At 41.8% G+C, this 27700-nt stretch overlaps 1 protein-coding gene across 1 annotated transcript in view; it reads left to right on the forward strand.

Moving 5' to 3' along the window:
* Positions 1-19391: 19391 nt before the first annotated feature.
* Positions 19392-27700, forward strand: part of Tbx19 (T-box 19) — a 25037-nt gene continuing 16728 nt past the window's right edge. The window contains exon 1 of the mRNA XM_013015627.1: positions 19392-19748. Within this exon, the coding sequence (XP_012871081.1) occupies positions 19552-19748 (197 nt within the window). The 5' untranslated portion in view covers positions 19392-19551. The remainder of the gene's footprint in view (positions 19749-27700) is intronic.

Genomic DNA, 27700 nt, shown 5'->3' on the forward strand with positions numbered 1-27700 from the left:
TCCTTGAAGGCCTTCCAGAATTTGGCTATTAATCCATCTGGTCCTGGGCTTTCTGGTTGGGAGGTCTTTTATTGTCATTTCAATTTCATTACTTGTTATGGGTCTGTTGGTTTGGTTTAAATCTTCTTGGTTTATTTTGGATATATCAATATTCTCTTGGAATGCTTCCATTTCTTCTATATTCTCCAATTTGGTTGGCATAAAGGTTTGCAAAGTATTCTCTTATAATATTCTAAATCTTGCTTTTTTTCCTGTTATCATGTTCCAATTTTACTCTCTAATTTTATTTATCGGGGTCTATGTTTCTTTTTTTTCAGATTTACAAAGGGTATGCCAATTTTATTAATTTGTTCAAAGAACAAACTCTTTGTTTCATTGATTCTCTCTATAGTTTTTTAGGCTCTAATTCATTTGTTTCTGATTTAATTTTTAATATTTATTTCCATCTGCTGCTTTGGGGTTTGGCTTGTTCTGTTTTTCAAATAGCTTGAGGTGCATCATTGAAGTATTGATTTGACATTTCTCCAATTTGATGATGTAAGCACTGAGTTTTATCACTTTTCCTCTGAGTATTGCCTTAGTTGTGTCCCAGAGAGCTGTTGTTTCTATGCTCATTTTTACTAAATTCATAAATGTTTGAATTTTCCTTCTAATCTCTTCACTGAATGACCACTGGTCATTCAACAAAATGTTGCTCAATCTCCATGAGTTACTTTTCTGTGATAGTCTTTGGTGTTGTGGTCTGACAGAACATAGAGAATAAATTCAAATTTTTGAATTTTTACATGTTTTCCTGTGATCTAAAATATGATCAATTTTGGAGAATGTTCCATGGCCTACTGAGAAGAATGTATATTCTGATAACTGCTGGGTCAAATATTCAGTAGATGTCTGTTAAGTCTAGTTTTGTCAATGTAATTACTTAGATCTAAGATATCTTTGCTGGGTTTTTGCCTAGATGATCTATCAAGAGACAACAGTGATGTGTTGAAGTGGCTAACAATCAATGTGTTTGGATTTATGTGTGCTTTTATCTTAAATAGTATTTGTTTGATGAAGTTTGATACTCCAACATTTGGTGCATAGATATCTAGAATTGTTGTGGTGAGTTCCATTTTAATAGCATGTAACGTCCTTCTTTGTCACTTCTTACTAAGTTTAATTTGAAATCTCTTTTATTTGCTATTAGTATTGCTAATACTAATTGCACTTTTATGGGGCCATTTGCTTGATAGATTTTGATTCCAGACTTTCACTTTTGAGAATATGTCTGTTTTTGTCAGCAAGATGTATCTCTTGTAGAGAGAAGATGGATGGGTCTTGCTTTTTCTTTTTTTCTTTTTTTTGCTTGTCCCACAGTTTCTTTTTCTCAAGGCTAGTGCTCTGCCACTTGAGCCACAGCACTACTTCAAGCTTTTTCTGAATAGTTTGTCAGAGATAAGAGTCACACAGACTTTCCTGCGTAGACGGGCTTGGAATCGTGACCCTCAGATGGTAGCCTCTTGAGTAGCTAGGATTCCAGGAGCTCTAGCTGCCCTTGCTCTTTGATCCAGTTAGTCAATCCATGACTTTTAATTGGAAAGTTAAGTCCATTAACATTTAGAGTTAAGAATGTTTTTATTTCTCCTATGCTTATAAAGAAGAGCTTTCCCAGGTACAACATTCTTGATTGGTAGTTATTTGCCTATTGGGTTTGGCATACATCATTCCAGGCTCTCCTTATTTCCATGGTCTCAGCTGAGAACCTGTAGTTTTCCTGACATGTAGTTTTCATAGACAATAGATGAATTTTCTAATGAGTTTGTCTGAGGCACCTTGAGTCTCCAGATGTAGTTTCTGCAGCTTTCCTCCCAGCCTAGATTGGGCAGCACTGGAGGGGGGGGGGTTCCTTTAGTTCACAGGTGGCTCTTATCTGCAGCCTAGATTCTGCAGAGTGCTTGCAGGTGTGGCAGGGCTGAGGCGCAACTGGAAGCTGTAGACATCCCTGATATATATGGGAGTGTGTCTATACCTAAGTTCCCACTCTCAGGACAACCTGGAAATACAGTAGGTTTTTATGACCCGTCTGGGTTGTTGCAGTGAGATTTTAGAGGCTTTAGGTTTTGTTATTCCCGGGTGCTGGGCTGGCGGCAGAATCTTAAGCCTGCTAACCTTGTTGCATGCTGCTGCAAAGGGCAGGACTGCCCCCTGCTGGGCTTTTGCGCAAAGTCAGAGAGGAGTGGTGAAAGCTATCAGGTTCCTTTGCGCTTTTTGAAAACAGTGCCGCTTTTCTGGCAAGTGTTCCTTGGCTAGATTCTCTGAAGGCAAAGATGCCTCCGTGGAGTGGCACTTCCTGGGTGGGGAAGGGGTTCCCCAGCCCAGATGCTGTTCTCCTGGGGAAATGTCCTCACCATTCCTGGTGAGGATTCAGACTGTCCAGCAGGGAGGTGAATTGTCTCTCTGTCTGGATGTGATCATTTTGGCTGTGTCTTCTTCTTCTTCCTGCTTCTTTTCTATTTGGGCTCTTTAAAGGTATGTGCTCAACTAGCCAGCCAGATCAGTGTACATCTCTATAATTACAGCTTTCTAGACTTGCCTGGAATACCTAAACCTTGACTTGGTCAGAGAGAGCTTTTTCTGCTCTCTATTTGTAGTATCTTGAGAAAGCCAAATGGCTTTTTTTTTTAATTTAAAAATAAGTCAACGTTTCTGATGCATCAAATGTGCTTACTTTCATGTTTCAGAAAATTATCAGACTATACAGATTGTGGTAAAATAATGCATTTACTGCCATCTTCTGGAAAATAGTGGTATATGAATGGCACAATACAGTTCCTTACCAACAAAGCCACAGTGAGCGCTGTGTGTCCATGCCCTAAGATGGCTTTATAAAAATTGTTGACATGACTTCATCCCTATCCAGTGGTAAAACTATAAATTGTATACTTTGATTCATTAGTAATCAAGCTGCAACGTGTTGAAATTGCTGTAAAAGTAACTAATTCACGAAGTGGTATGGGAGATGATATAAACAGAAAGAAACAGCCCCAAATAATCTTAGAATTTCAGGTTCTAATACTACTTGAACATATTGATATCCTCACCTGTTTTTCCTTTAGCTGAGCAAAAGTTCAGTTTGCTTTCTTTTGTATCTTAAATTCATGAAGATTGATGGCGTCACCTAGAGATTGGTTGACATAGAAAAAAATGATCGGCCAGTGCACATGAAGTGTATGTATTTAAGAGGACATTTGGAATGGAAAGAGGCACCAACAACATGCTAAACACCTCCATGAAAAAGCAAACTGGTGTTTATGAGTTGTGTTACACGAGGTGTCAGTAGTTCATGACTGTATCTTGGTCACTAAGGAGGGGATCTGAGATCTGAGGATTGCAGTTCAAATCTAGCCTGGGAAGGAAAGCTTGACTCACTTCCAATTATCAACCAAAAAATGCCAGAAGTAGTCCTGTAGCTCAAGTGATAGAGCCACCGCTCTGAGAAGAAAAAGCTGAGGGACAGAGCCCAGACTCTGAGTTCAAGCCCTAGCACTGGCACACAAAAATGGAAAACACTTTGAGTCTATGTTATATGCAAGTGTATCAATCACTTTCTTCTCCATAGCCTAAAAGTCAGGTAACTTGGCAAATTCTCCTATAGCATTATTCAGTAACATGACCATTGGGTTCAATTTACTCCTAACTCTGGATTTATGTGGATTTATTATTTGCTGCACTAGATCAACAACTAAAATGGATAAATCTAGTAAAAAATATCATTTTTATTCATATGAAAACCCATGTATCTTTAAGCTTTTAAAAGTCGGATAATATATAATATTTCAATGAGTTTATTGACTATACATAAAATTAATTTTAGCATATTGACTTTGCCTTATGTACCTTAAAATTTGTAAAAATTGTAACAATGTTAGCAAAATAAAATAGGGGTCCCAAATAACTTTTTATTGAAATTATTTTGCTATCACATAATGTGTACTACATCATAGATGGAGGGTAAGAGGTTAGATCAATAAAGCCCTATCTGTGAGTTGCCAGAGTGGATTTAAATGAACAAAACCAAACACACCGTCCACTATTGTCTGAAGACATTTACGCACAAAGCTTTCACCTGTACACTGTTGATGTATTCGTTTGCCTCCTGCATTCAAGATAGGTTTTATAAAATGAGTCTAAGGAAGAATAATTTTGAGCATATTTCTTGCAGGAAGGCCTTATTTTAAAAACATGAGCCATTCCAGTGAGTTGCGCCTTCTCTAAACATTTACTTCTGAGTTTTGTGACTACATTGTGAGCCTATGTTTTTCTTCAGTAAAATCTGCTTTCTCGTTACAGGAGTTGGAGAATTTCTTTACTGCTACTCTCTTGATTTTTGCTTCGCTGTAAGTTGGTAGGTGGACATGTGGAGCCTTGTAAGTCCTCTTTTCAGTGCATTAACAGTACTAAGAAGCTGCCACCAAACCCCAAATCTACCGCATAACTTTAAAATGCCAAGAAATGTGGGCCTTGTCCAGCACTCGGCTGTGTGTTGGATTTTACCTCCTCCTGAGCCTCGCTGTCCGTGCTGCCCACATGCTGTCTGCTTTCCCTGCCCAGAGCCTCTGGCAGGAGACCTAGCTCCTCACCGCTTTGCAGCCATTCTATAAACAACTCAGAGTGCTGAGTATATGGAAGACCTCACTTTTGTCTTTAAGGCCAATTATATTATGGGTTGTTTACGTTTTCAAACTCAGTGCTAAGTATTTCCATTTCCTTCAGAAAAGCCATACTTGCCATGCGTTCCAACTTCATCCTCTAAGTTCATTTTTCTGCTGGTCCTGAGGCTTGAACTCAGGGCCTGGGCTGCATTAGCTCTGACCTTCTTTTGTTCAAGGATGGACCTCTACCATTTGAGCCACAGCTTCACTTCTGGCCTTTTTGGTAGTTTATTGGAGACGAGCATCTCACAGACCTTCCTGCCCAAGTGGGCTTCATACCACAGTCATCAGAGTAGTCTGAAATACAGTCACGGGCCACAAGATCTCAGAACACCCAGTATTCTTACATGTCTCAAGGTAAAGAAAAGGAACCCAAGAAAAGGGGTTGTTATCTATCATGTATCTACAACTAGAAGAATTGTTGTCTTTTCTTCATTATCCTCATAACGAAGACATTTTACTTGATCATGTCTAGGAAATTTTCTACCTATAATGTTCCAGATTTTCAAATATTTGTTAAATCACCTTATTAAAAATGCACCACTAGATTATGTGACTCATATAAGCTCAAAACATTCATATTTTACATTATTTTTCTTCAGAAGAGTCTGGACCAGGTGTATTTTTGCTTCTTTTCCTAGCTATCTCATCTTAAAGACACAAAAATCTAATTCAACAGTTGGCACACATCTTTCTTACCCTTATATCCCTTTATTGTAGAAACAGGTCAAGGAAATATAGATCTCATGGTTTCCCTCATTTGTAATAACTAGAATATGTCTATGTTATTCTTAGCAAAGGGTCCCAATAGCCAAATAGCTAAGTGCATAGGACCATATTTAATAAAGCATATCAAAATGAACTCCAAGTACTGGAAACAGGAAGTTCTTATTATGTCCTGTATGCCGTTATTTCTATGTTTTTTCTTTCTGTTTTAGTTTTCTGTACCCTTTGTCTTGTATATAAGCTCATCTGATCCGTGGAAGGGAAAGGGAATCACAGAAACAGCAGAACAAAAAATGAACTAACGCAACCATGATTGATATTCACTAGACACTATGTTGGAAATGAACTTTATGTCTTGCGGGGAGGTGAGTGGTAGGTGGGAGAAAATGAGGGAGCGAGTAACAGTGTTCAAAAAGAAATGTGCTCATCACCTTACTTATGTAGCTTATGTATCTGTAACCCCAGCCTGCCCATCACCATTACAATAAATGTTGGAAAAAAGTAATAAAAGAAACAGCAGAGTATATCCATTATTACCCCCCACATTTACATAATTGACTATTTTTTTATTTCCCATGTAGTTATTTAATAATGAAAATAAATGAACCAAAGGTCTGGAAAGTTTACCCTGATGATTAAAGGCTATTACTTGAATCATAAAAGTAATGTCAGAAAAATACAGATTTTATGATTGTACAATTTATACTCCAGAAGCTGTAAATGTTTTCCACATTTGTAAAAGCAAATGCTTTCCTATGTTGTACTTTGTGTTTCTAGCTGACTATACACACTGGAAATTATTCCTCTCATATTTCTCATTGTCTCTGAGTATGAGCCATGTTACTCATTATGGAAGACACATTCATTTTCCTATTTACTATGGGAATAACATCTTTGTAGCAAACATAGATTTGATGCCTGCATAACACAGTCATTTTAAAAGAGACATATTTTGATTGATGTTCTTTTGATATAATAGTTTCAGGGAAAGCATAGCCATTGAATTTGCCTTCACTGAATTATTGTTGTACACCATTATTCAGAAAATGACTCATGCACTAATTAGTCTGCATCTATGTTAGATATTTGTTTATGACTCCACAAATTCTTATCCTGTCTCCCTCCTACTCAATCATCCAACTCTCTTACCAACTGGTTTCTAGGCAGATTTACCCAGGATGGAAACTGGGAGGTGGGAATAAGTAGAGAAATCAAAGTATTTCTTCTTGTGTTAGGGGCTACGGAGGAGTTAGGTACCGTGAGACTATCTGTGGCTGTGATTGTATTTTCTCAATTACTTACAACAGACCTTACCCTCGTTGCTGAATGCTGCTGGATGAGGCCCTAGCTCCCTCTGAGCAGCCGAAATTCCACATCAGTATCAACTTTTTTTTTTTTTTGCACAAGGTAGTCATGATTCCATCTCCTAATAATTTCTGAGCTCCCTCATCTTTGATTAACACTACAGCTCCTCCATCATCCACACAAACGATTCTCTGAATTTGGATTCCTTCTGTTCAAGACTTAATCTGAATTTTTGGAGCAGTTGTATTTTTACACATAAATTAGGCCATATAACTTTGTGTTAAGCATCGTGTAAGTGTGAAAGCTAGGGAGCTACCATTTGAGCCACTTCCAGCTTTTTTTTTTTTGTCAATCATGGGACCTGAACTCTGGGCCTGGGCGCTGTCCCTCAGCTCTTCTGCTCAAGGCTAGTGCTCTACCACTTGAGCTATAGCACCACTTTCGGTTTTCTGGTGGTTTATTGGAGATAAGAGTTTCACAGACATTCCTGCCTGGGCTGGCTTTGAACCGAGATCCTCCTATCTCAGCCTCCTGAGTAGCTAGAATTACAGGTGTGAGCTACCAGCACCCGGCTAACTTCCAGCTTTTTGCTGGTTAATTGGAGATAAGAATCTCATGGAATTTTTTCCTTCGCTGGCTTAAAACTTGGTTCTTCATACTTCAATCTCCTGAGTAGCTAGTGTAAGCCACAGTGCTCAACTATGCATACTTTCATAACTTTGAATATGACTACTGCATATGTTTCCTATTCAAGATTATTTCAAATTGCTCACAAATATTTGACAGTTTCTTAGAACGAGGTGAATTTTTTCCTAATTAACTACTAAAATGAACTGCATGAGATTCTCTATGGTTCATAGAATTTTTGGTTAGTAGATTTTTTTTCCTAATTGGAATGCAGGTGATACAAAGTATTTCACATATTTAAGGAAAATTTTTGAGTTTAAACTTTTTCAAACGACGTTAGATTATTAAAGCATTAATTTGCAGCTCCGGCAGACACACAGTAAAGTTAATGGGTCAGGTAATCTAAATGCAGAAATTTATTATGGTATACCACTCAGCCCTGCCATATGACTTGTAACCATCACATTACACTAGAGCTATTGTAATGTCTTTTTATTATTGTTATTTAGGTATTTTCTTATTGTTATTTGGCATTGTGCAGAGGCGCTATGTCTGGCAATAGAAGTAGAATAATACACAAAATACAAATCTTGACTTTTTTGTTTGAAAATGTAGAGAAGTGAAGGCATACTTATATAGTTTGACAGTTCTGAAGTACATCTCATGCAGTATGGGATCCCAATAAAAAGACACCTCACCAACTTGGGAGATCCTTCTCATTGGAGAAATCAAAAGCTAATTGTGAAAGGAGTCATTGAAAATATTTGTTCAAGAGAAGTATGCAAATCTCCTAAATTTTGATATATTTCATCATACACATATATCTGCTTTTGTTAATAACACTACCAAAATTTTCCAGAAGCCTTTACATGTTGAGAAGTACTCAAGTTGGCAATGGAAGCTGTTCCAGAGACTGGTGTTTTGCAAGAATTAAACCACACAGGTTCGTGTGATGCACCGTGTGTTTGAATGAAAAGGTGGCTGGGTCAGAAGAATGCTTGTAAGTAGAGAAACATCTTTCCCTATTCAATCTTGTTGGCTGATCTGATTTCTTGGAGATTTTAGCACTTCTACCCGGCATGGACCTTAGCTGGCCAACGGCTGTGAAGTGAAGGATGCCAGAGGTTGTCATGCTCATCACAGACTCTGACCCCTGCAGCCTGACAGGAATTGCTGTGCTTTGTAAGTCTTGATAGGTTTCCTTCATTATTATTGTGTTACTTAAATCTTTCCCCTCTCCTTCTACATGTGTTTTATACTAACCCTGCATCCTGCCTGTTGGTGGGTAAGTGAAGACTGTGAAATCCTGTAACTTTTGGGGTTCAGGCCCATCGTCACCCACTTCCCTGGGACTGTATGGTCTTTCTTTCTTGTGCTCATCTTCCGCATTCTGCGGTCTTTGCCCTTGATGTGGTGGGTAACCTTTGCAGGAGCCCATTCCCACTCAAACCTCTAACTCCTGCCCTGGAGGGATAAACCCCATGTGTGGTGGGTGTGAGGATTCGCAGCATACAGAAGCTCTGCCCTTGAAGAATTCCCCATCGCTCACGTGAGGTCAGATGGTGTTGGTGGTCTTGGGTGGTCCCAGCAAGCGGTTGGATGGCTGTTAAGCATTTTGTTGTTGTTGTTGTTGAGTTCATGGGTGTTTGGAGAGGTACAAATGTTATGAGAATACTCATATGCGGGAAGTAATGGACAATGAAAATATGGTAAGAACTGGTAAGAGGAGACTGTGAGTCAGTAACAGAAAGGGGAAAGTGGTAAGAAAAACAAGAATTGTTACAGTAATGATGGAATGAACCGTTGAACGGAAGGGCAGAGAGGGAACTTTCTGTGGGAGAGGAGGAGAGGCTGGCTGTGTCATGGCTGCAAGCCATGGGATCCGTGTATACAATGAAGCCTGTTAGCCTGAGATTCTACCTGAAGACTCGTAGCTCAATGGCCAAACCTAATGGAAAGGGAATTGGAGACAAAATTAAAACAAACAAACAAACAAACAAACCATGAATGGTGCTGTGGTTGATGGCCTTCACAGACCTGCACAATGACCCAAGGGAGAGGAAGGTAGAAAGAAGGGATGCTATTGGGCAGAACAGTTTCAGTGGAGAAGTGACTGATCTATTTTGGAAACACAAATTTCACTACAATTTAGGGAAAAGAGGATTGTGGACAGTTGCTAGCTCTCAGGACCAGTGAACTCCCATTTGGTAGAAATACATCTTTTAAAAAAAAAAATTGCCAATTCTGGGGCTTGAACTCAGGGCCTATGCACTGTCCCTAAATTTTTTTGCTCCAGACAAGTGCTCTTCCACTCGATCCATCACTCTACTTCTGGCTTTATGGTGGTTCAATGGAAGTAAAAATCTCATGGACTTTTCCTGCCCAGGCTGGCTTCAAACCATTTTTGTCATAGCTCAGCTTCCTGATTAGCTAGGATTATAGGTGTGAGTCACTGGCACCTGCCAGAAATATGTTGTGAGACTGTAAGCTTATCTGTAACCCCTCATTTTAGTATTTTGAACTTTAACTGCCTTTTAGAATTGGCAGTTCATAAGTGAATGAGCTCGTGTACTTGGAAAGCAAAAGGTATGAAGCAGCATGGAGATCTGGTTTTAATGATCCATATGTTGCTTGTAGGTGCTGCAGAGGCTGAGTTTGGTGGCTTATGTTGATATTTTTATTTTCTTCTGAGGGAAGAAATTGGTACTCAGCTACATACAGCTCTCTCTATTTCTCTTTCTTCCTTCTTTCCTTCCTTCCTTCCTTCCTTCCTTCCTTCCTTCCTTCCTTCCTTCCTTCTTTCCTTCCTTCCTTCCTTCCTTCCTTTCCTTCCTTCCTTCCTTCCTTCCTTTCTCTCTTTCTTTCTCTTTCTCTCTTTCTCTCTCTCTCTCTCTTTCTTTCTTTCTATTTTTATTGCTTCTGGATTGTGAAGCAAGTTTCAAAGGGCCAGCATTTTTATGGGTGAGATGAACGATGATGTGTTGCTTTTCTTATTTTGTTTGATTAGATTCTGCCTTGTCTGACACATAGCGCCTGGGTATTGAGTTTTGACTTGTAGAGTCTCCTCTCCACACCATCCTGAGCTCACTGGGACCCACCAGGGGCTTGGGATCTTGAAGCCTCTCCTAGATATTCACTCCATAGTGAGTATAGAGTGGGTAGTGGTTTTCTTTTTCTAATTAGTAGAAGAGCAGAGAATGTATTGCAGCTGAGTCAAAGTTAATTTTGGATGAGGGTTTATGAAGTATTTGGAGAGGACTGTTCTGGACTTTATTTGCAGTGCTTTCGGAACAGTTTCTTGACACCTGGATCTCTGAACTCTGCCTATTTTTGGTGCCTGTTGTTAGCTCATTTGATAACGGCCGAAGCCCAGTGCAGCTGCAGGCTTTGGGATTATTGTCACAGGGTGTTTTTGCCCCTCTTCGATGGCTGCAGCTTTGCATCTGGTAAAGTTGTGTGTGCGCATGTGCCAGGGAGGACAGCGGGCGTGGATAAATCAGGGTCGGTACTCTGAGAACTCAGGAGCAGGAATGAGTCCTCTCCACAAACCTTTATTCAGCTTGGCCTTTTGTTTGCTCTCCATGCTAGGTATCCTGCATGCCATTTGCAAGGTAAGACGAACTGTGTTTATTTGGAGATGCAGTTGCGTCTGTATAGTTGGCGATCACTTTGCACAGGGCCTTTCAGTTGAAAAGTTTTAGTTTTAGAGAGTACCTGTCAAAATTCTTCCGGCTAAACAGGCAACGCTTGCATGACTGTTTTATTGATGATTGAGAAGCTAAGGCAGCCTGTCCAGTGACGCCAACTAAATCACTATTAAAGTGTGGACATGCACAACTGGCTCCCAGACATATCATCTGTGATAGCAAATACATATCAGCACAGTATCGTTCTTCCTCTGTGCTTTTGAGGTTTTACGTCCTTATTTTTTATTTTAGAGGTGATCATCGGTTTATTGTCACTGCTTCTAAGAGATGGAGGGAGCCTCATTTTCTGCTTGTTTTCTTACAGTATCCCATGTCGGGGAACCTTGGGAAGGGAAAGGGAGCGGGCAGGGGGAGGACCGGAACTTCCTGGTGGCAGTGTGGCTTTGGGCAGCTCTTCTGGGGCGGGCGTGGGTCTGGCTTGCAGTGGGAGCAGGCCCCGGGGGCCCTCACCCAGGGTCCTGAGGGGATGCTACCCCCTTGTTGTTTGTGTTCCTCCATCCTAAGGATGCTGTGAAGATTAGTTGAATTTAGGATTTACTTGAGAGAAAATAGTTTTAGAAGCCAGCAGTATCTGACACCAAATATAGTTCAGAATGTCCCACCCACTGCCTGCCAAGTTAGATTTATAGACAGAGCAAACAGAAGGGACATCTGGAGACACCTTAACTGGCTGCAGTTGGAATTTTCCCTACATAGCTATAGGCAGTCTGTGATTGGCTGAAGCTCTAAATGGCTGTGATTGGCTAACTTGGTTGCTTGATTCTGAGAATGTATTCTTGGGTTACAATTTGTTTAGACTTTAGGGTTCAAGTCACTATGTATAGAGTATGATTTGGGCTATACTTATCTGTCAGTAACAGAGACTGCTTCAGTCCTATTGGTCCAGTTTGGTCTTAGCAATTTGAGTCATTTTTCCTTTTGCCTTCATCACTATAGCTAAGGTTTTATTCATTTTCCTCTTTTGTGGAAAGAAACAGGTGTATACAAGCCTAGTCCTGAGATTTTTCCCTGTTATCACTTCTAAGGAAACAGTATCTGGCACTAGTTAGTTCTTTTTAAGGCTTGGGAGTAGGGGGTGTTTCTGGTCTTGCTGTAATATACTTAAGGTTCCTGTTAGAAATAGCAACAGTTTCAATCCCCTTCCCTCACTGTTTGCTCAGATTTCCCCCTCCACAATGTGAGAACAGATACAGGTTTAGAACAGATGCAAGTTTAGACCTTCCAGTTAATAGCTATATAATATTAGACTGCAGGTTGTACAATTGGAAACTGGCAAGAGTTAAGACCTCATGACAAAAAATGATTAGTCCTGAGAAAAAGGAGGTATGGAGATGACCAATCTCTCTCTCTCTCTCTCTCTCTCTCTCTCTCTCCCTTTGTGGCTTAAACAACTTCTGGCCTGGGTTCTGTCCCTGAAATTTTTTGCTCAAGACTAGTGCTCTACCATTGAGCCACAGCTCCGTGTGTGTGTGTGTGTGAGAGAGAGGGGGGGGGGACAGAGACAGAGAGAGAGAGATTTATTGAAGTGAAGTCTCACGTGCCTCATTGCCCTGGCTGGCTTTGCGCTGCGATCCTCAGATCTCAGCCTCTTGAGTAGCTAGGGTTACAGACATAAGTCACTGGCACCAGCTTCAAATCCTCATCTTTAAAGGCTGAGGGAATGCAAAGAGCTATAGGATGCAGGGGTTTTTACAATAAGACAGTTGGCTTAAATTCCTAGCTTGGACCAGCCAGGTTTTTCTCTTCAGAGCCTCATTTCTACCTTTTCTTGGAAGTTGAGTTGGATCTCACCTTCCTGGGGCCAGTAGGCACTGTGAGAGGAGAAGGGGTGACAGAGAATACTGTGTGGAAAGGCTGCCTGAGGGTGATTTCCTCTATTATCAGCATATTGGTATCTCCTGAGGCCATGGTAGATAGACCCTGGCTAACTGTGGGGGAGTCAGGGGACTTTTTGCCTTTGCCGTCCTGGATGATGAACCAAAGTTAGTCCTGGTTATGGTTATTGGGGATTTAGGATGGCGTTCTTGTATTCACCCAGAAACTTAGAGCATAGATCCTTTTTGTGTGCAGTGTTTCATAGATATTTGGGTAAGGGGCATCTGACAAGAGTACATTGCCAGTGGCTTGCAAAATCTACCCCTCTAGAAATGAGAAGGGAGGGCATCTGCACAGGCTCTTAGGACTTGGTATTGGAACGGACCCTAGACACTAATGAAAGAGTAATCCTCCCTGAGTCACCCCAAAGCTAGTAATCCCCAGGCTGCATGGAGGTGATTAAAAAGGAAAGGTAAGAGCAGCTGCCTTTTTGTTGAGTTTAATTATGTCCTAGTACCTGGGTGAGTGTTAATTTCCTGCTGGCGCTGGCTGTGGTGGAGAAGGGTGTTAGGTTTCTGCAGTCTGCGGGGACTGACTGTGCAGATGTGGACTGGACCTGGTCTGGGTCTTGGGACCCAAGCAGAGTGCACGAGAGCTCTAGCTTGTGAGCTCAGGTGACGGGGCTTTTAATTTCTGTCCCTTAAGTTGGAGACATGGGTCACTGTGTGCCAGAGGACAGAACAGTACTATCAGGTATCAGCTAGACTGTGCACTTTAATTAATAGCTCATCACCTTCCAGTCCCTTGCTCCCCCACCTCTGACCTGCCAACAAAACCAGGGCAGTTGCTGGCCAGTGGGGTGGACACCAAGTTGCCAGGCAGAAGAGGAAGATTTGGCCCTTCCCTGATCTCTTCAGCAGGACTCAGGCCAGAGCTTATAGACCAGCTCATTTCCTTCCCTCAGTTCCTGGTTCTGAATATTCAGGTGATTTCCAAGGAACAGCTACATGTTCATCAGAGCGGATGAGTTCCCAGGACGGCTAGCATGCCTGAAGCCTGGGGTGCCATCCCCAACAATGGAAGGAAAGAATCAATGCGCTTGCTCATAGTGAACACGTAGTGCCATTCCTTCCAGCTCTTGAATTCCTGTGTTCTCTAGACTGGTGAACAAACGGTCCTGTCATGTTCTCCCTTGTACAACTGGTCACCTGAACGATCATCGTGAATGCCTTCTTCCTTGGAAAGCCCTACATGCCTGTGGCTGGTACCTTCAGAATGGCTCTCCATGGGCTGCGTTCCCTCCTCCTCCACCACACCTGCTCATTCACACCCCTTCCCACAGAATGTGTGTGAGTTCCCTTGCTTTCCCATCCACCCTGCCATCCAAGGGCTCCTCTCCTGTCAGAATTACTCAGCCTTCCTCCCCACTTACAATGACCTTAGCTAAACTTCAGTTATCTTCTTGGTGTCTTTTGCGATTTCAAGCTTCACTTCTGTTGTTGCTTTATTAGCATTTCAGTTTGAACTATTTCATTCTCTGGTTTGTTTTAGTGGTGCTGGGGGTTGAGCTCATGCTAGGTAAACTAATTTTATCCTTTTCTTTGTCCTAAGCAATATTATCCTTCAATGGATGGGTGTTACATGCAACTATTGTAATAATAACTATTAGTTCATATGCTACCTAAACTAGTTTCCTTCTGGGAAACAGTGAACATTGAGAACCCTTAACCATCCCTGTCTAGTCTAATGGTCCACTGGCTAATCTTGATGTTACTTGAATACTTGATGTTTTTGTGCCTTCTGACCTTTTTCTGGAATTTTCTCTCGTCCTGGAATGTAGCTCTTCCCTGGACCCAGGCTGAACTTGTACTTCTTCACAACCAAGTGGAAGTGTGCTGTGTTCTGGGAAGTTCTCCCTGGCTCCTGCAGGGCATGGCGGGCTTTCTCTATGCTCTGCTTCCTTTGGCAATTTCCCTTCCCAACTTTCACGGCAGGAAACTTGACAGTCTTCCCCCCTACCCCCCGCCCCCATGGTCTCTCCCTGGGGTCAGATCTGAAGCCTGCCCTAAAGTAAGTCCTCGATGATGCTGGGCAGATGACAATGTGAGGTGATGCCAGGAAAATGCCTCCATCCTTGTGATCATTGGCCTCATTTAAAAAAGCCAAAGAACATGGAGAGAGTTCAGAGATTTCCTCTCGTGTCTTCTAGCCTCTGAAGGTACAGCAAAATTAATTGTTCACAGACACAGGTAATTCTTGGCAAAGTTTACAACTTACATGATTACACCTTTTCCCGCAGATCTCAACATTTATGATTTCTCTTGATGATCTGGCCCGCCTTGAGCGTGGGGCATTAGAGGCTCCAACCTGGGGAGCAAAGTTCCCAGTGACCAGGACTCCCTGGTCCCTCCAGATTTTTCCTGGCTGGAGTTCTTGTTGTAAACAACGGATAAAGAATTCGCATATTTCCTGCAAGAGCTGGACTTTCACAGGAATGCAGCTCCTCAGTGTGAGAACCAGTCATGGTGGGTCAGGAAGGAAAATACTTCTAGCCCACCCTGTGCCTGGCTGTTTGATTGTTCCTTATTCTTGGGGTTCTTCCCATTCTTCCTTATTCTTGGGGTTCTTCTAATTCTCCACTCTTTCCTAGATGCTTCCTCCGGGCCTTCTTTGAATAGGACCTCTAAGTGAAAGCCCAGATGTGCATGCACATGCTTTAGGGGTGGATAGTTTCAGCAGTCTTCATTCTAGTACGCGATCCACAATCAGATTAGCTAAATAGCAAGCTTTGCTGTTACGCTTAGTTGATAGACAAACAAGATTTAGGCAATTTGTATGACATCCCAACATGTCTGTTGTGTGATCCCGCATCTACCCTCAATGATTTCTGCAGGGGACATCTGTATACCGCTAGTGCCTACTGGCACAGGTTGCTGGACAGCCGGAAAGTGGAAGCGTCAGGTTGTGGACATCACGTGACGTGTGATGGAGCCAAGGGGGCGGTATTCCCTACCTGGGAAGACTTAGCAGGGGTCAGAATTGAAGAGCCTGGGAATTGGCTTCCGATCGCAGTTCTCCTATCTCCAATCACATATTAAATCAGCTTCTTCACAGACTAGAAATTAATTTTTGGAAGTGTGTGTGTGTGTTTTATTTGATTCAACACTTTGTTGGAAATCCAGCATTTCCTGATTATGGGAGGAAGTGTGGCTCTGCTGGTCTAAACCTCCTGGGCTTGACCACAGACCCCTGCCACCGTCTATGTGAATTTGACTAAAGTATGGTAGTTTTATTATTCGTTGTGTTCATTTTTTTGTAAGTTTTAAATTTTGGAATGGAAGTTATGGTGTTTTTCAGTTTCCTTTTCTTTCTTTGCCCTTGTCCCTTTTTCTTTTCTCATTTTTAAAAAACCTTTTTAGTACAAGGGTTTAAACTCAGGGCTCTGTGCTTTTGCTTGACTATTTTTTTTCATGGTGGGTGTTCTACCACTTGAGCCACATCTCCAGTAAAAGTTTTCTGCTAGCTAGGTGGAGATAGTCTCACAGATTTTTCTGTCTAAGCTGGCTTTTAACAGCAGTCCTCCGATCTCAGCCTCCTAGGTAGCTAGGATTACAGGCGTGAACTACTGGTGCCTGGAAAGTTCATTTGTCTTTGTATTAGCATGTGCTTTATTATGTTGTGATAGACTGAATGTTAAACCCACAATAATTCTCGATGACTTGTTGTGTGCTAGCTACCAGATTTTATATTTAAAAGCATGGTCTATGATATAGGAGATGGAAATAAAATGCATAAACCAATCAAATGCAGATATGAGACCTTTCAAGTATTGAAGATGCAATAACCTATTGCAAATTGTCTAAGATTTAACTTTTATTTCAGAAAAGCTCAGTGCTGTAGAGATTCTGGAAGCAAGAAAATGAGTGATTTGTTTGTTGAGATGCTTGACTATGTCCTGTACTTACAAAACTTGTAGGGGCACTGCTGTGAGGCGTCTGTAAAGCAGTTTAGAAAGCAGTAATCCACTCATGTAATAAATCAGATTGTGGTACGATAACCGAGGAAGATGAGATTTTTATGGAGTTGTTAGGAAATGTTCTTTTTCTGGTCTTGGGGCTTGAACTCAGGGCCGGGGCGCTGCCCCTCTGAGTGTTCTACCACGTGAGCCACAGCATCACTTCCAGTCTTTTTTGAGTGGTTTATTGGAGATAAGAGTCTCAGGAACTTTTCTGCCTGGGCTGGTGTTGAACTACAATCTTCAGATCTCAGCCTCCTGAGTAGTTTGGAGTACAGGTGTGAGCCACCAGCTTGTTAGGAAATGTTTTTAAAAACACCTTTTAAAATATGCATAGAATGGGGAATTGGGAAATATCTTAGGCATCACTGTGTCCGACACTTTGGATCCAAAGTTTTAAAATCTATTTTAAAAATATCTATTTCCAACAAGAACTTCCTACAAGACACTGTTAGGATTTGAATATGAAGTGTCATCTCCTCTTAAAACATCATATGTTGGAGGTTTGGTCCATAGCTGAGTGGTTTGGTTATCAGAGATGATTGGATCATGAAGTTTTGTGGGTTTTTTTGCCATCTTTGAGCTATCAATGGGTTAACCCACTGATGGGTTTATAATTTGATAGCATGATTGAGAAGTGGTGAACACTTTTACAAAGTTCGGAGGAAGTGAACCACGGAGAGCATTTTGAAGGGTGAATCTTGTCCCTCGTCTCTTCTTCTGTCTCTCTCTGCTCCCTGGCTGCCACATATGATCAACTTTTCTCCACGGTACCTTCTCCCATAATGCTCTGCCTCATTATAGCAGTGCCTAGACACACGGAACTAAGCAAGGATGGGCTGGAACTTCTAAAACCATGAGCCGAAATAAATCCTTTCTCCCTTACACTCACTTTTTAAAATCTTTGGGCATTTGGGACAGTAGTGAGAAGTGTGATTAACACACAGAGAAAACAATTTCTATGGGCCTAGCATGGTGATACATTACCTGTACTTCCAGCCCTTAGGAAATTGAGGTAATAGGAACAAGAATTTGGTATAGCCTGGGATACATAGCAAGATGCTGACTACAGAAAAAAGTTCATGGGACGTTCCAGAGGGCCAGCAAGATAAAGAAGGTTGGGAGGACCCTCACAGCTAGTTTCCTGTTAACCAAGTCCAAGAGAGAATGGAGGAGCACTCAGGAGAAAACCTCTTCCGGCTCCATCATTTGTACAAAGGGTCCTCCGATGAGTCAGGGGTGGAAAGGTTATTCCGTGGCTATTTCTTCTCCTGGCTTATTGCTTATTGGACAAGTTATTTTTCTTTCTTATGCCATTTTCATCTACATCATGAAAATAAATCCGATACTCTCATTAAAATGCTGAATGAACATGCTGCATCATCTTTACCTTAGAATTTTGCTTTTTAGTGTTTGTTATTCTTACTTCCTATTTTAAAGAGAGATTTTTACAAAGCCATCTGCATGCTGTGTTCAGAGTTAGTGGGTTAGAGCTACCTCTGTTCCTGTGTTCCCTCAGCCCTGGCTTCCTGTTCCTTAAAATGGTGTGTGTGAAGGAAAGTTTTCTTCTACTAGTTGTATCATCAAGGAAGTGTGGGGATTTGCCCTGGAAGGCTAGAATAGTCTTATCTGAAGGAGAAACTGGAATGTCCTAGCAGACCAAGGATTAAAATTGCTCTGCATAGTTGTGTACATTTTGTTTCCACATGGTGAGTTCAAACAAGCAATTTCTTGGAATAATATGCCACTAATTGCCTTTTGGTTCCTTCTCTTTGGCTAAAAATAGGCATAAGGAAAATTGGAGTGCTGGAGTCTAAGGGGAACAGAAACCTTTTGCTGGGTAGGGTGTAAGACTGTGTGAGATCCCTTGGGAGAGACATGACCAGAAGCGATTCCTCTGGGTGAAAGAGGTCCTTTACTCTTTCCTTTTCTCCTGAACTCAGAACCTTGAATGTGGCACACTGAGCATCCTTTTTTATTTTTTTGCTCCCTGGTACAATAGTCTTGTTTCTTGGCACTGTGCCTTTGACCTTCCAAACCTGCCAACTGTCTTTCTAAAGCCTCAATAACCTGTCCAGGGTGCTGGGGAGTAGCTGAGAGATTTAGATTCTCTACTGTATCAGGACAGACATCAAGTTTCTTAATTCTGCCCAGGAGCTCCTTCCCTATAGGTGCCATATGCCGTGATTTATACACAAACATGATTTGCCTGAGTGTGGCAGTCTGGGCCTGGAATAATTTTAATTAACGGGAAAATGGTACTCAATACACCGATTAGACCTCTTCAGGTACAACAAGATAAAAGCCTGATAATTTGGATGGAGTACCCTTCTTAAACGTCTACTCTAGGCACGGCAGCCAATGGGAAAGCCAGGCTCGCTCCCACCTGATCCAATGAGTAATTAAGAGAGGGCTTATTCTTCCCTACCTCTCCCCTCCCTCCACCCCACTCCCCAACTGAAGCTTAACAGGTTGGTGGTATAATTTGGAGACTTTCAGGGGTGGCAGACTAAGAGCTCAGGCAAGAGCCCCAGCACTTTTTTCCAGTACCCCCAGGCACCGTGCAGCTGGGTGGGAAAAGCAGGCAAGTGAGGGAAGGAAGGCGCTAGAAGGAGGTGAGTTAGGCACTGGCTCTCAGCAAAGTTTGAGAGGCCCCGTAGCCATGAGTGATCCAGGTCCTCAGAAGAACAGCGATGGTTCTGTGTCTCGTCTGCTCAATGTGGTGGAAAGTGAGCTCCAGGCAGGGAGGGAGAAAGGCGACCCCACAGAGAAGCAGCTTCAGATCGTCCTGGAGGATGCGCCCCTCTGGCAGAGATTCAAAGACATCACTAATGAGATGATTGTGACCAAGAATGGCAGGTGAGTCTATCTGCTGCGCTGGCCCGGCCGGCACTGGCAGGCAAGGGAGGAGAGGCCCTTGAATGTGGAAGAGGCCGCCGCTCCCCACCCAGAGGTGGCAGGGTCTGTCCGCTTAGACATGTTCAGAGAACTCGCTCACATGGCTGTCCCCCAGCCAACTTAATTAATTTTTCTGAGATCACTTGAGGAGTGGAAGAGGAAGCCACCTGCCTCACAGGCATTGTAAATGGAGAGATTCTGGGCAATCACCACAAAGGGCTGATGTCCTACATATATTTATGTAGGACATATATATATATACGTGTATATATGTATTGTATATGTATGAATATATGTGGAGAAATGCACTCAAATGTCAGGCAACAGTATTGATTTTTGGCAATGTACTCTGGCAGAGACCTGAGCTTTACTCCATTCAGATCATGTAAAAGTCAGTTCTGTCTGGAAGTTGGAAGGTTACTTCTTAAGCACAGAAAACTTGCCAAAATTCTGGATTAGTGGGAGACCAAGGAGCCAAGAGGTAGGCTGGGGGACTGCTTCCTTTCACGTGTGTGTTTGAGGGTGAGTGTTCATTTGTGATGGTGTGCATGAAGCGATGGTAAGCTGCCTTAAACAGGTTTCCTTCTGGTTTTGTCACCCCAATGAATTAAGGGTTGAAGGAAACTGAACTTTGCGGGCATTTCTTGGGTTATGGAAAGTCAGAGTAATATCTGATGTTTTTGCCTAGCAGAGGAGATGCAAATATTCTGAAATCAAAAGTCACGGCTGTGCATTCACATGCGCTCAGGTGATACTCACGTAGCTTTTGCTACTCAGGGGCACAAAAGTACAAATCCCCTGCAGGCATTTTTAGCCAGGTTAGTTCAGACAGGACTCTTAGCACACCTGGAGAGAAATTTTGCTAGCAGGGAAAAGTAGAAGGCTGCTGAACCTTTGGCAGGCTTCTGTCCTTATACAAAATGCTTCCATTCCTGATGTCTTGGCTTTCTAATTTTGAATAAAAACAGCATAAGAAATAAATGATTTTTTTCTCATCTAGGAGAATTATGAACTTGGGAGCTTTTGCATAATATTGAAAGGCTTTTCAAAGGGAGGTTGCACTGTAAGGGCATTTGGAAACATTTGTGGTTATCTGGGAGCAAGATTATGAACTTATATATATATAACTGACTTATATATAAAACTGACTTTTATATGATCTGAATGGAGTAAAGCTCATGTCTCTGCCAGAGTACATTGCTAAAAATCAATACTGTTGTCTGACATTTTAGTGCATTTCTCCACATATATACATACATACACAATACTTACATTTTTCTCTCTAAATGAATCCCACACTTGCACCCTATAAAAGGCATTGCCTTTTTTCTCTTTTTTTAAATTTTATTTTATTGTAAAGAAGTTGTACAGAGAGGTTATAGTTACAATTTATTGCCTTTAATACTTGTAATTACACTTGTTCCTTCTTGATCTGTAACTGCATGTTAGTTTTGTTGCCTCTTGTGTTAAAGGAATTATAGAAACATGTTTTCAATTTCAGAAATTACTCCAAATCCTTCACTGGATTGATTTTTCTTTCAAAGATGAGTGATGACACAATTGTCAAATTTTTATTATGTATGGTTTGTAGAAAGAACTTACCGTTAATGGATTGGTCTTTTGGATAGTAGTTTGAGATCCTAGCTTCGACTATCTTGCTGTCAGTGTGGCCATAGATTACAATAAAACAGTAAACAAACTAAAATATGGCTCCTATATTTCAACAACATGAACATTTCTGAAGCATTATAAGATCCAATGAAATAATTTATATCTGAATGTGCGTTTACCATTTAAGAGTAGTGTTTATCTTTTCTCATCTAAGTAAATCTTCACCCAGTATTTACAGTTTAAAATTCATGTTTGAAGGAATTCATATTACCTATCTGAAAAATACCTTTTATACAAGAAGTCTGATTGTGGCCACATGGGTCCTGCAGCGCTTCCCCTTTTTGTGATTAGAATCTTTTTCTGAGGCTCTTTAGAGCTCTGAACCCCTTAGGTTCAGATCTTTTCAGGAGGTGGAAAAGTCCCTTCCTCTTTAGAAAGAGGTGAGAAACATCCTCAGAAAGTTGGTGTCATCGATAACGAATGACACAGAATGGAATCACCCTCCGCCTCCTTATTTCTCAGATGAAGACATTAGTGGAACATTGTGTTCTTGACCCAGAGATTTCTTGCTTCATCTCTTCTTTACCCCTTTCATTCTCCCTCCCTCCCTCCCCCACTTATCCCTCAGGTTTTCCTTCTGCCCAGTCTCTTTTTTCTAGAGACCTCTGTCTCCTCGAAATCCCTGCCTTTCACACCATCTCCTCCCCTGATCCAGGGAGACTTGTCGCCCTTCTGGTGGAGTAGAATGGAATAGGTAGCTCAGTCCCTTTCACTCTCATTTCCTGACTGACCTCTTCACTTATTTCAGGGGTGAGATCCTGTACCTTTGTGGCCTCATTGTTCTGCGTAATGGCACAATTTAAGCTCCCATAGGATGGGTTGAGGAAGAGCGGAGACTTGTTGTCAAAGGGACAGCTTTCATGTGTATAAATATATGCAAGCGAGAGACTTGTCTCTGACGCTGATTAGATGTTCTGTGGAGTGGATTTCCTCTGGAAATGTATTCCCTATGATCTCCAGAAACTGGGTTCCTGGCGGGACCTCTGCTCTTTCTTTCCTCTCACTTCCTTTCCTTTTTCCTACTTCTTTTCTTTACCTCCTTCTTCTTTCCTTCTGCCCTGTCTTTTTATTTAAAACTTTTATTAAACGGATTTTAGATGTAACAGTGACAGTTGTAATACTGCTTGTTTGAGTCAGCTCTAGAGCAGCCAGCCTGGATTTCCGGGCAGCCAGCCTGGATTTCCCTTCATTTCTATCCTTTATGCTGAGGACTTGTGCTTTGGGTGACATTTCCAACAAGAGAGGCAAATAGATTACATCTCGACACTTACTTTCTTTAATGTTAAGGTGTTCATTCATGCAGGGGGAAAATGCTGCATTTCATGTGTCTTCCCACACAATTACATGTTTGTTTGTTTGTTTTTTACTTAATTTGCCTTCAGTAGGTTTAAGAGCTTTGGAGCATTTTCCGATGTTCCCAGTGTATCCCTTTGCTGTCATGAATAAGTGCTGGGAATGACAGAGTTTGCACCTGATGAGTTTCTTCTACTGAGGAGAATGTAGGAGAGGAGAAAATTAAGATTGCACATGCAGTGGGTTCAAGTCCAGGTTGGGAAATAGAACCCATGATTTGTGTCCTTTGACCCTTACAGTTCCAGCTAAGAGGGTCTTGTGGGCTCCTGTTACCTGCCTCTGCTGGACAATCTTCCCTCCCGGCTTCTACTCTTGGTTTTCCTCTTTGGCTTTCGTGAAACTGACATCACTGCTGTCTTTATACCTGCTCACTTTAACTAATCAACATCCACGCACCATGCATATCACACAGTATACACACACACACACACACACACACACACACACACCTTTAGAAAGGCTATTGCGTGCTTGATGACTAACATTGTTTGGTGAGGAGATGGAGGAACATGTTTATAAATGTGACAGTAGATGAATTGGCTGAGAGACAAGCCTAGGTCCAGTTCCAGGACCTTTAGCAAGTTGGCAGACATTTCGTTTATTCCTGATTGGCAGAATGGAGATGCAAAAGTACAAGACATTTCTTAGTCTTCTTGTAGTAATCAAAAAATAAAATAAAATCAACTAAACCAGGCATGGTAATGCATACCTGTACTGGGGAGACCGAGACAAAGAACCTGTCTCAAAACCAAAGGCACAAACAAAGCTAAGGTTAATTCTAAAGTTCTTGGCAGATGGAGTACTGAAGAACCTAAAGCAATGGCCTATTATTATTTTTCAGATATGACTTTCCAGGATACTTCAGTTGCTTCATTTTTATTAATAGTGTTGTTATGATATGAGTCATATAATATATGATTCATCCATTTAAAGAATACAGCACAATGGTCTTATTATTCACAGAGTTGTGCATCCTTTTCCACAATTAATTTTAGAAACATTTTCCATGACCTCAAAGAAAAGAACCTATATTCCTAAGCTTTTGCCTCCCATCTATTTTCTGTCTCTATAGACCTATCTTCTAGTCATTTCACACAGAGGGCTTCACATAAAACGTGAACCTTTGTGGATGGCTTTCACTTAGCATAACGCTTACAAGGATCATCTGTGTCATGGGGTTTATTCATTTGTTTTTGTGGCTGAGTATGGATATAACACATTTTGTATGCATTCATCAGCTCATAAATATTTGGGACTTTCTACATTTTGGCTATTATGGATACTAATGCTACAAGCATTTATATGCCCATTTTTTTCCTGTGGATTTTTCATCTTTCCTGCATACATTCCTAAGTAGGGGAGGATTGCAGGCTCATGTAGTAACTCCTTATTCAATTGGACGAGAGGCAGCTAGACTGCTTTGCAAAGTGACTGCACCAGTTGGCACCCTGTCACATTAACATCCCCATCAGCAAAGTATGAGGTACAATTTCTCGATATCCTCATCAACACTTGTTATTGTCTCGGTTTTTTTTTCCTATTCTAGACATACTTGTGGGTAAGCAATGCCAGTTCACTGTTGTGTTTTTTAAATAACTAGAGACACTGGATATCTTTTGTTTTGACCATGTGATTATGTTTTGTGTTTTTTTTTTTAGTGGTACTTGGGGCCCCACAACTGCTAGGCAGGTGCTCTATCATTTGAGTGACACCCTCACCCTTTTGCTCCAGTTATTTTTCAGATAGGATCTTACATTTTACCAGTAGCTGGCCTGGACTGTGATGCTCCTAGTTATACTTCCTGTGTAGCTGGGAGTGTAGATGTGAACCATCCTGTCTGGTTTATTTGTTGAAGTGGGCATCTTGATAACTTTCTGCCCCGGCTGGCTTTGTGACCCTCATGACTTCTGCCTCCTGAGTAGCTGCAATCATGGCTTCTTTCAAACATCAAACATGGCCCTGAAGGTAGAATGGAAGAAGAGATGCCACTGCATGTATTCTTCTGGGTTGGAAAGCCACGCTGAACCCTTTGAGACTTAGCATGCTAGAGCTCAGAGCATAAGAAGGACTCTGTCGTACTGGAAATAAGGATGAGAAGTATAACGTTCCCTTCATTGTTTCCTGAGCTAGCTTCTCTCTCAGCTTCTCCATAGAACAAGCTTCCTGGAGCCCCCAGACTGGGGTGCTTGCTCTTCCTTTCAGTGTACTCCTGTGGCATTGTGTATGACTGATGCATCTCATTGAAGCCTTGGCTCCAATGTCACTGTGCTGATGTACCTAAGGCTGCCTCATTTGGCTCTTCACCCTGTAGTGTCTCACCGGGATGCCTCTCATCCTCGTGTCTGGATAGAGGTTTCGCTTGCACTCTTGCGGTCCCAAACTATCTCACACGTTGAGGACCACAGCCACTCTCCCCTGTTGCCTGGTTGCCTTGTTAGCATGTCATCTCCATGGATCTGTGAGCCCCTTTTGGCCATTGAGCCTTCCGTTTGAGGAGGCATGGAACAGGCACTAAGAAATCATCCGTGAACAAATAAATCTCTTAACTAGGTATGGAGATTGGGGAAACTGAGGAAAACTATCCTTTCACTGTGGCCCAGGTATCAGCTTTCTAGAAGTCTCCATAAAGAGAGTAAACAGAGAACAGTTTGCTAGCAGGTGGAGGGGAAAAGCATGCATTGTGCTTCTGGAGCCCCTGTGTGCCCCTCTATAAAATGGGCACAGTAATACCTTTATAGACCTAAGCAAGCCTTAAATGAAACGTAACGTATCTTAAGTCTTAGGAGGAAGAACTTTGTGTGGCGCGGGGATTGAACTCAGGGTCTCACGGTTGCTAGGTAGGTGTGCTAACATTTGGGCTATGCCCCCTGCTCTTTGTTGCCTTTTTTTATGTCCAGTTGGCCTGAGGTGTGGCCCTCCTTCTTGCGCTTTCCTGCATCTCCAGGGATAACAGACATGCACCACGCTACCCAGCCACTGGGTGATGAGGAGTCTCATGAACTTGTATGTCCAGGCTGACCTCAAACCACAATTCCCTGTCTCTGCTTCCAGAGTAGCTAGGATTAAAGACTGGAACCACCTTATCTTCCAGCTTCTGTCCTTTTTGAAAATTTGCATGTGCAACTTATTCTGGTACTTCTGAACATTAGCATGTAAAGTGACAAGTATGCACATATCACTTAGGTGTTATTTTTAGAAAACAAAATAGTCCTTTAATCCTTTAGTAAAAGCATGGCACCAGAAGACAGAGACCTCTTATAAACAAACCAGACTCTTGGATGTCAAAATGACCCTCCATGATCTTTTGCTTTTATGATACTTTGTAAATGATCTTCTCTTGTCTACGTGTAGCCAATATTAGGAAAATAATTTAAATATTCTGAAACATTAGAATATATAAGAAAATGATGATATGGAAACATCAAAATATATAAGAAAATAATTAAAATAGATAAGAAAATATATAATTAAAATACATATGAGAGAGTAGTCCAATACAAAACAATCCTTCTGTTTTCTCTTTTGAAGGAGGAGCAAAAGAAAAAGGAGACCAAATTCACATTGCACAGGCCGCCATCTTAGGGCAGGGTCATCACATTAACAACAGGAAAGGGAAGTCCTCTCATGCAGGGAGATCTGAGATGGGAAAGGCCACTCTCAGCCAAGATCCGGGTTTAGAATATACTAGCTGATGTATTTTTTCCCTCTCCAGAATTGCATTTACTTCACTTTCTTGACCTGGTCTACTTAAACCAATTTTCTTTTCTTGGACACACTAAGACATCCTCATAAAGCTGTCTGAAGAACTTATTTCTTGTCAAGTGCTAGTCTGATGTCTGGCGCCTAATACATGCTTTGGAAATATTAGCATATTGTCCTTGCGACCTGGTCCTTCATCTGGCCAGTCTGCTCTGGTCTTCAATCGCACCTTAGCGGACTTTGGAAGGTAGAAGCATAGTGACATCACCCTGCCTCTCTCCTGTCTCGAACATCTCTACCTTTCTTTCTGGAAGAAAGACGTCTTCACGGGACAGGAAGCAACTGGTAATGGCTGTGAGTTCTGTAGGATCAGAAGCTAATGACTAGAGTGGCTTCTGTAATCATGCTGTAGAATCAGAAGCCAGTTTTTTTTTTGGGGGGGGTTGCTTCTTCAAACATTGATGGATTTTTAAATTTTCGTTCCAGCAGATGAAAGAAAGGTCATTTGATGAACCTTTGTAGCTCAAAAAGTGTGATCCTTGAACACAAATTCCCATAAGATGCTCGGAGAAAAGACAGGTCCCTGTCATGTCAGTTTAGGCTAGACACAATCCCACACCTTTCCCTCAAAGTCCACTGTGTACACACACGTGTGTTAAAGGCTCTAAGAAGCCCTGGAGGGAAGGAGCTGGCCCTTGTAGAGCCAAGAGTTCCCCTTGGTTATTTTATTATGCAGCCATGTGTCTGCTGTAAATGCTATCACCATTACTCAGGGATGGTGTGCTTTGTGGCGATTTTGGTGAACGGAGGGGTTCTCTGAAGAAAGCCCTGCTAGAATGTGGGATCAGGTGCATCCTCTTCCAGTCCTCCTCAGGCCGATGACTGCATCAGTCATTTGGCTTTATGATGGAGCTCAACATTTTAAAGTCAAGCCCAACCGCAAACACATTTGTAAAGAAAACTCCGGTGGAACTGAGGCAGGTGATTTGGGCCCTGTTTATTGGGCCTCCCTTAGAGGACACATAGAGATAACACTCGGACTTCCTTCAGTGATTCTAACTATTCTTCCCTCCCTCCCTTCCCCTCCCTCTCTTCCTTCCTTCCTTCCTTCCTTCCTTCCTTCCTTCCTTCCTTCCTTCCTTCCTTCTTTCCTTCCTTCCTTCCTGCCTTCCTTCCTTCCCTCCCTCCCT

Source organism: Dipodomys ordii, unplaced genomic scaffold (assembly GCF_000151885.1).
Source record: "Dipodomys ordii isolate 6190 unplaced genomic scaffold, Dord_2.0 Scaffold27, whole genome shotgun sequence".
Classification (NCBI taxonomy): domain Eukaryota; kingdom Metazoa; phylum Chordata; class Mammalia; order Rodentia; family Heteromyidae; genus Dipodomys; species Dipodomys ordii.